The following is a 9,384-nucleotide window of genomic DNA, read 5'->3' on the forward strand; positions in this document are numbered from 1 at the left end:
CATACCTTTGCTCCCCCAAGATCAATAGTGGGAGAGCAGAGATGCTCCGAATGCTCTTATGGCCAGGCGTCTATGATTCACTGATACAAAGTAAAATAGTGCAGTGCAATAAAATAGTTAGTAAAATAGAATAAAATAATGCAATAGTGCATTGCAATAAAATAGTTATCATCGTATTCTTTTGGGAGGCCGGTAAGGAGTGCATTACAGTAGTCGAGTTGGCTTGAGATAAAGGCATGGATCTGGTTTTCAGCGTCCTTTTGATTTATAAATGGCCGTACTTTAGCTATGTTTCTAAGGTGGAAGAATAAAGTTTTTGTCAACTTGTTGATTGTGATTTAAAGCTTAGGTCTAAGTCTACCATAACACCAAGAACTCACTCAAATACAGTTAGCAGCTAGATAGACCACAGATGGAAATTAGCTTCTGCTAAATCTGGTGCAAACATATTTTCATGTAACAATGATGAATTGTCAAAAAAAAAATCATTTTTTTTTTTTTATATATTAATAGATTCGGGGCTTTTCAGAAAACATTCGGGGCTTGAGCCCAAGTAGCCACCCCCTAGCCCCGCCCCCTCACCCCTGATACGATGCAACGACAAAGCAAAGCCATGACACCAGTCATAGCGTGCTACATGAAAGCGCATTATACCTGTTAGGGTAACAGCTTTACATTCTGCACGCCAGCCACAGACAATAACCTCGTCTGTGCAAAAACTGGTTTTATACATGGCTTCAGGCTCATGTGCGAACTTGCCACCTGAATTTTTACACCTTTACCCTAAAGTAAGAAAAACACAGACCAAGAGAGGGGCCAAGGGCCCTGGTACAAGAGCTACACATGTAACTTCTGTAGGCCAACATCTAACCCAGTAGTGGATTCAAGGCCACATTTACTTAAGCATGAATACGATACACACAACCCTCTATCACAATAAAAAAAAGGGCAAGGGAGCTCCAGTAGCTCACCACGTACCGCGAGTGCTATTTCAGCGCCGTGGACAACCGCGCTCGCGCGGATCTGGGGCTGAACCCTTTCAGCCTGCTTCTGTCGGTCGAACTTGACCAAGTATGAGTGCGATGAAAAAGCGATAAACGCTAAAAAGAACCAGCTGACTGGTCAAAAAGTAAAAAAAAAAAAAAAAAAATAAGTAAATAAAAAAAAGGGCAAAGGTTCACTCTCACTACTGTTTTTTATGATGAGAGAAGACATAAGTCCTCGATCAAGTGCTGGTCACAGGCCTTGCTAAGTCTACATGACAGCGACCAAACAATTTTCAGAGATATTGCCTCTCTCTAAGCAAGAGCACAACCCCAGCAGAAGCTGAGGGATTTACACCGTATCCCCAAAAATATAGTGAATCAACACACATTTTGAAAACAAACTCATATTTGAGGGGAGGGGGGGGGGCAGGGGCAAACCGGGGAATAATTTCACCCACCCCTCACCACCTTACCCCTGATACAACGCCAAATGTGTAGAGTAAAAGATTTACATCATGCACGCCAGCACAGCCGAAAACCTTGTTTGAAACAGGTTTCCCACAGCTCTGCTTATGTGTGAAAAAAACTTGCCACTTGTTATTTTCATCATTACCCTCAAGTAAGAATAACAAGCTAAGAGAGGGACTCAGCCCTTGATCATATGCCACTATGCACAGCATTGTAGGGTAACCCAGCCAGCTGTGGGCTCAGCCACGTTGTCTAATACGTTACATGAAGACACGCAACTTCTCATCATACAACAAAAACCCAGTTCATTTTTACTCACGTAAAAAACAACGCTGTTCCTAGGTAGAGAGAAAGGCATAAGCCTTGGCCAACGCTAACCCAAGCTATACAAAGCGACCAAGACTATTTTCACACAGCACATGTCGTATCTCCAAATGTAGTGAAGTAACATATGTTTTGTAGACAAAGACATCGTTATTAACAAAAACATTTGGAGGGGAAGGAAGGAAGAGTGGGGTAATGTCCAATGGACACCTTACCTGCACCGACGATCGCAGGACGAAAGGCCGCAACACAGGTTGGTCCTCGCTCCGGCATGACGCCCCCCTCCTGCAGCCGGTCATGGCGCAGGCCTGACGACATCTTCTGCCAAAGATGACGTCGTAGTCAGAGTGCCAGGGCCTGCTATTCTCACGTCTACGCCAATGGTTGTAGCACAAGCTAAACAGCTAACTCTAGGCTAACTGATAGCATCAAGCTAACGTTCCCAGCCGAGCGCAGCCGGCAGCTAACGTCGTAGCTAAACAGCTAACTGGCTAACAGTTAGCTCATACCGGATATCGCTAGCCACTAGCTAACGCAGAAGCAAGCTAAGCGGCTACTACTGAAAACTGTACAACGTGAGGAAAGCAATACAGGCCAACACTTCAGACAGCCGCTGTCTTTTCCTCTTCTTATCCGAAGAAAAAAGGGAAAAAGGCAACACACGCCCCTCTTCAGAAACGGTGTTCACCAGACACAGCGGTGTCGGCAGCAAGCCCCTCGTTGTATGCGGGCTATAGCCGACCTGAGCTTGGAGATATTCTCATAACGAACACCAAGCTCACCTCCCTCGCACCGGGTGTTTTTCATCTTGAAAAGCGGGGCCAGTACGGCGACAGAGGGTATCCGTTTGTCCAGAGACCCGGGGAATTGAACTGCAGATTCGGAATCACGGTCCCAGGAAAACAAAGCTACGACTTCACTTGAGGAGGAGCTAATGTTAACGTGGGGCATCAGACTAGAACCCCCTCTACGCCACTAAGGGGCAGCGAAAAGGATCCTAGCCTGGAGCCGACCTTCGTAAGCTGTTCCGTTGTCCCCCCACAACTGACACACCTGGCGCCCGCGTCGCAAAAAACATCACCCACCCAGAGAGGCCGTCAGCCCTCACGCGGCCGATCACCTCCCAAGCAAAGTGTCCAGCTGCAGAGCCGGAGGCAATGCCGGCGGGGATTGCTCAGCGACGCAAGCCCCTAATGCGAAGCGCCGGTGGAGGTCAGAATGATCATCATCTTCTAGACACTCCGGTGGCGAAGACATTATCGCTGTATTTCCTCGAAAAATAGTGAGAGAGAAAAAAAAGATATAATGTCAACGCAGCTCCTTTTCTCCAATAACGTAACTCCTTTCCAATAACTATTTTCGGCACTAAACTAAAGTGGTGTATACAGTCACTTTACGGTGGTGAAAATAGGGAAGGAGCTGTTAGTGTGGCCACTACCCCGCTTATGTAGAGGAGCGGATGTGGGTGTGGCCAGGCGGATGGGTGTGTACATGTGGAGAAAGATTATTCAGTGTTAGGTTGGATAAAGGGATAGTTCCACTAGAGAGCAGAGCGTAAGCTATACGATAATATAACAAGACCTTGCTTTGGCTGGCTGGGAAGATAACCTTGGTACTTTGGAGTCTCTTAAAGAGACACACACACATTATACTAGCTGGTCATTTTGAACCAGTCAAGCTGTACAAAGACAAAATGATATCTCAACACAGATCTATAATGACATGATAATATTTCCCACGACATTAATCATAATTTGGATGCCTTAATTTGAACACTTAATTTGCACTATATATGAAATGAGTGGGGCTCGCTGTAGTATCCTAGTGGGTGAGTGTATTGTATGAATTCAGAACCATGGACAGCACCGTTTGCAGGTGCACGCAGCATGCGCAAGCAAAAAAAGAAAAAAGGAAACATTTTGGTCCCCTAATGTTCAGCTCGCCTATATGCTCAGACGTGTACCTGTATGTTGATGACCATATGATAACCAAGTCATATTCCGGTCTCATATCCCTACATTGGCAAATAACGTGATTTTGATTCTGATTTAGTCCAGCATTCCATAATTAAGCAATAATACACGAGAAGCTGTGGTATGTCATGAATATTGCCACGGCTGTGATCCGCCCGCAGTCAAGTGCCGTAGGCATCACAGCCGTGGAAATATTCATGACATACCACAGGCTTCAAGTTCAGTGTATTATTGCTTTTATACAGCAGTTTGCATCTGGAAAAAATATGATGAATACAGAAAATTCTAGGGTCTTTTATATCGATTTCAGTGAACTTGGCGTAGAAGAATAGTTCCTAAAGATGTCTTGTTGATATGGAATTTCAAATGAAGTTGGCTATCAACAAGCTTGGCAATGCAAACTAATGACGTATTAGTCTAATCATTCTAATGCAAGCGAAAATCTGAGAAAGTCATCAGCACCTTGGACAGTTCCGGGAGCTGGGAAAGTGAGTTCAATGCCCTGGCCGTCGATTTGATTTCATTGCGGCTTTTCTCCAGCGCGTCCAGCTGTCTTTTTCGTTGGATTGGCATGTCTAATAATGCTGTTTTTCTGAATACCGGTAGATGTAGGCCTGTCCTCTTTATCTATCCACTCGTTTATAGTTAACAGGTAGGTTAAATCAAACGTAACGTTGTCCGCAGAATAGGTCATGTAGATACAGTTTCCGTTTGATGAATGGCAGTTGAAACTTTCTACAACATTCTAAAGCCAGCGCAGTGGTATATTCATGGTGATTTAACAATGAGTATATCATGAATATACTCACTGTTTAGAACGCTCTCGACCAATCACAATGCGTGGTCGTAACTGTTCTATAACTGTCTATAATGTAGGTGGGGAGATATCAGTGGACAATGTGGAACCTATCATAAGAATAGTCCTTCTTGTGCATTCTCTCATCTCATCAACTTCTGAAATGATAGCCCCCCCATTAAGGACTCCTAAGGGTCCCCAGACCCCACTTTGGGAACCGCTGCAATAGAGCATCATCAGTGCTTTGGAGTGATTTCTCTCTCTCTCTCTCTCTCTCTCTCTCTCTCTCTCTCTCTCTCTCTCTCTCTCTCTCTCTCTCTCTCTCTCTCTCTCTCTCTCTCTCTCTCTCTCTCTCTCTCTCTCTCTCTTGTAGATGTCCCCTATGTTTTGAAGCTGGAGGCCCGCTCCCACTCCCTCTGCTGGCCCGGCCAGAATCTCTACTTCATGGCTCCTAGCTTCCCAGACAAGCAGCGCTGGGTGGCCGTCATGGAGTCTGTGGTGGCGGGGGGACGCGCCTCGCGGGAGAAGGCAGAGGCGGACGCAGTGAGTATCTCTTGGAGCTAGGGAGCGCCTCCTCTCTGGCCTGGGCGTCCTGCTGACACACATCATGAAGGGTTATAAAATAACCACAGTCATAAATTAGAATCATGTCTATGCTGTTGGTTGTTACACTCTTGTACTGTAATGGGGGTCATTCATGAGCAGTAATAGTACTATTCTATCGTCCAATTCTATCAGGCAGTTTAACATTACAGTTATGTTTTATGGATACCGCCCCTCCCTTCACTTATATGTGTCGTTAATTGTCCCCTTCTTCTCTCTTCTCTTCTCTTCTCTTCTCTTCTCTTCTCTTCTCTTCTCTTCTCTTCTCTTCTCTTCTCTTCTCTTCTCTTCTCTTCTCTTCTCTTCTCTTTTCTTTTCTTTTCTTTTCTTTTCTTTTCTTTTCTTTTCTTTTCTTTTCTTTTCTTTTCTTTTCTTTTCTTTTCTTTTCTTTTCTTTTCTTCTTCTCGTTCTCTTCTCTTCTCTCTCTCTCTCTCTCTCTCTCGCTCTCGCTTTCGCTCTCTCTCTCTATCTCTATCTCTCTCTTTCCCTTCCTCTGTCTCTCTCTCTCTCCCTCCCACACTTGTTTGTTGCTTTTTCATCATCATGCCACATTGTATGTCCGATATATGGGCATGTTTTGTTGATTTGCTCTATTCTATCCCATTCCATTGGGTTTCATTGCGCACATAGGCTGCTGTGTCCAAGAGACAAATGGGTCTGTCTCCCCTGGTTCAGGTAATGAGTTATACACATACCGGTACATACATACAGACAGACATAATACACACACACCACACACAGGCACACACTCACACGTTTGGAAGCATGGTATGCAGACGCAAGCACATTAGAAATACTTTCATTGGAATCAATTATGACTCATTATAACAGCATGTGGTTCAGAGGTTCAGCATGGTTTTATTGACGTTTAAGGAAACAAAAAGCATTGTCTTCACCAGACAGCCTGGCTACCAATTACAGCAGTTTAAACTAATACATCTCTGTTATAGACCACAGAAGATTTGCTTGAAAACCAAAGTTTTCAGACTTGTGACTTGCTTGAGATTTGTCATTTTTGACTTGGGACTTGACTGCACACTTTATTGTAAAGACTTGAGACTTGAGTCCCACCTCTGGCAAATACCCACTCTTGCTGTCAAAACAAACAACGGCATGTGCAGCTCACCGATAGAAAATAGTGTTGCATCTTCTGATATGACAATGGAGTCAAGTAAACACAGTCAAGTATGACCATACTTCTAATACGTGACCATACTAATTTCACCACACAGCACAAACGCCCCCTTAGCTGTGAGGCCAGTGATATGCTGATCATCAATCATCCTTCTTATTGATCATCAACACTACTCAGAGAATGGCAATACAAAGCATGCATACCTCTCTGTTTAATTTGTCCAAAATAGTCCACAAAACAGCCTTGGAGCCATCAGCCTCTTTCTGCGTTATAATGTTATTCCCAGGGTATTTTTATTTTTTACTTATGTTTTATTAACATTTATAGACAAACAACACTTACACAATACCTACAATCAACAACACAACAGTACATCAACATGGGCCCCCTTGAATTCGGCCGCTCTCAGCCTCCCAGACCCCCATGAGAGGGACCCCCCCCCCTTCCCGCCATCCACCCCCAGAAACAGGGCTCCCCCCACATCCCAGGGCCGTCCCACGCGGGGCCGAGCACTCAGCGACACGGGTACCTTGAATTTGATTGGGCCAGGCCCAGTGGAGGGGCGAGGGGTGGTACTCCCCCCCCACCGAGCCAAGCCTGCTACCTCCCATGCCACCCAAGCACGCCACCCCCCATGCCCGACGACCCCACAACATCCAAGACCCCCCCCCCCCCCTCCTGGGCCAAACCGCGGAAACGATGGTCCCCCCCCCCCCCCCTCCCCTGAGTTAAGCCTATAGGAGCCCCCCATATCCCAGGCCGATGCGCGGCGGAGCCGGCCCCCAGCGATGTGGACTAAGTCATACATAGCACAAGTCCCCTCCGGTACTTGAGGTAACAGCAGTCGCATCTTTTCACCTGCGCAGCTCGATCTCTCAGTGTCGAGGGAGTAACGCGTGGGAGGCTCACGCTGCCCCCCGACACTTCCTGATTCTACTGCGCAGGCGCACCAACCGACCTGTAGGAGTCGCTGTCCACAACACCCGATCCCCCACCCATCAGTTTCCCACCCTCTAATACTGCCAATTGTATTAGTACGGACGACCAGCCAAACTGAAAACAATGTGGAGCGCTGGATTCGAACACGCGAACCCAGCGTCTCCACATTGGTGGCGAGTGCCTTGCCCACTACACCACCTAGCCGCCCACCAGCCTGTTGATTCTTCTGACTTTGGCCTGCAATGGTCCGACTCATTTGAAAAGCTCAATAAATATATTTTTTCTTTTCACCAGTTTTCCACGTGTTGCCTACTTTATGCAGTTTGCAGTAGGCTAGATCACATGCACTAAACTCAAACAGACTGCATTTAGGACAGGCTTCACTGTTACACCTTCAATTCATCTTCCCCATTGACAGTTGGAAAAGTGCAAAACCCCTTCAATTAATCTTCCCCATTGACAGGCATGCCCCAGTGTACGTGAAAGGTCTTGTGATATGCGTTTTCAGAAGAGCAGTATGGACAGAGAACCTTTCTGGGAGCAGTGCTAAAGATTCTCTACGTAGACGGAGATAATTTACTCCGCTCTAAATTTAAGACGTATTAGTCCTAAATGTAATGTTGCTGTCTGTTTGGCCTTGTTATTTGATAGGCCACAAATGGTAAGTTTATGAATATGTCCCAGGCTGTCAAATATCAAAAACATTTACAGATGAAGCCTGATATGTGCAGTTAAGAATTGTGGTCAGTTTGTTTGTCACTCACACACAACAACACACACACACACACACAACACACACACACACACACACACACACACACACACACACACACACACACACACAGACAGACACACACACACGCACCACACATGCACACACACATGCACACACAAGAGTGCATGCGCACACACAGACACACCCAGACACACGCACACACAAGAGTGCATGCGCTCACTACACAGGCACACACACACACACACACACACACACACACACACACACCACGCACACACGCACACACACACGCACACATGCACACACACACACATGCACACACAAGAGTGCATGCGCATACAGACACACCCAGACACACGCACACACACAGACACCACACACACGCACACATGCACACATGCACACACACATGCACACACAAGAGTGCATGCGCACACAGACACACCCAGAACACACGCACACACACAGAACACCACACACGCCACACACGCCACACATGCACACACACATGCACACACAAGAGTGCATGCGCACAACAGACACACCCAGACACACGCACACACAAGAGTGCATGAGCACACACCACAGGCACACACACACACACAGACCTACACAGTACACACACACACACACACACACACACACACACACACACACACTGCCACATCTGCATATCTCCCATGATGAGGAAGGAACACAGTGGTGCATGTGTCTGATGTGGTGGGTATGTCATCTCCCCTGCTGTGCTCACCTCACCAGCTGTGACCTCGCTCCTGTCACTGTCCTCTCCTACCCTTCTCTTCTGACCACTCCTCGCTCCTGTCACTGTCCTCTCCTACCCTCTCTTCTGACCACTCCTCGCTCCTGTCACTGTCCTCTCCTACCCTCGCCTCTGACCACTCCTCGCTCCTGTCACTGTCCTCTCCTACCCTCTCTTCTGACCACTCCTCGCTCCTGTCACTGTCCTCTCCTACCCTCTCTTCTGACCACTCCTCGCTCCTGTCACTGTCCTCTTCCTACCCTCTCTTCTGACCACTCCTCGCTCCTGTCACTGTCCTCTCCTACCCTCCGCCTCTGACCACTCCTCGCTCCTGTCACTGTCCTCTCCTACCCTCTCTTCTGACCACTCCTCGCTCCTGTCACTGTCCTCTCCTACCCTCTCCCCTGACCACTCCTTACTCCTATCCTCTCTTACACTGTCATGTATTGTATTGTAGTGCACTGTACTGTATTGTATATACTAATATACTGTACACTGTGTTGAAGTGATTGTTTGGATGTTGCTGAAATAATCCCACAAGGGGTGATGATAAAATATCATATCATGATATTTGTCTTAGTTTTGACGGTATAACGGTATTTGACGGTATTTTGTTTTCCAGTACAAATCACACTGTGATACAATCTTGTTTATGTCTTTATCT

The 9,384-nt window shown here is 46.6% G+C and overlaps 1 protein-coding gene across 1 annotated transcript in view; it reads left to right on the forward strand.

Moving 5' to 3' along the window:
* The window catches only part of citb (citron rho-interacting serine/threonine kinase b), a gene marked incomplete at both ends in the record, with an annotated part of 154,664 nt that overhangs the window by 123,546 nt on the left and 21,734 nt on the right, over positions 1-9,384 (forward strand). The window contains 2 exon segments of the mRNA XM_084307930.1: positions 4,921-5,090; positions 5,781-5,825. Of these exon segments, the coding sequence (XP_084164056.1) occupies positions 4,921-5,090; positions 5,781-5,825 (215 nt within the window).

This window comes from Notolepis coatsorum (genome assembly GCF_963971535.1).
Source record: "Notolepis coatsorum genome assembly, chromosome: 1".
Classification (NCBI taxonomy): Eukaryota; Metazoa; Chordata; class Actinopteri; order Aulopiformes; family Paralepididae; genus Notolepis; species Notolepis coatsorum.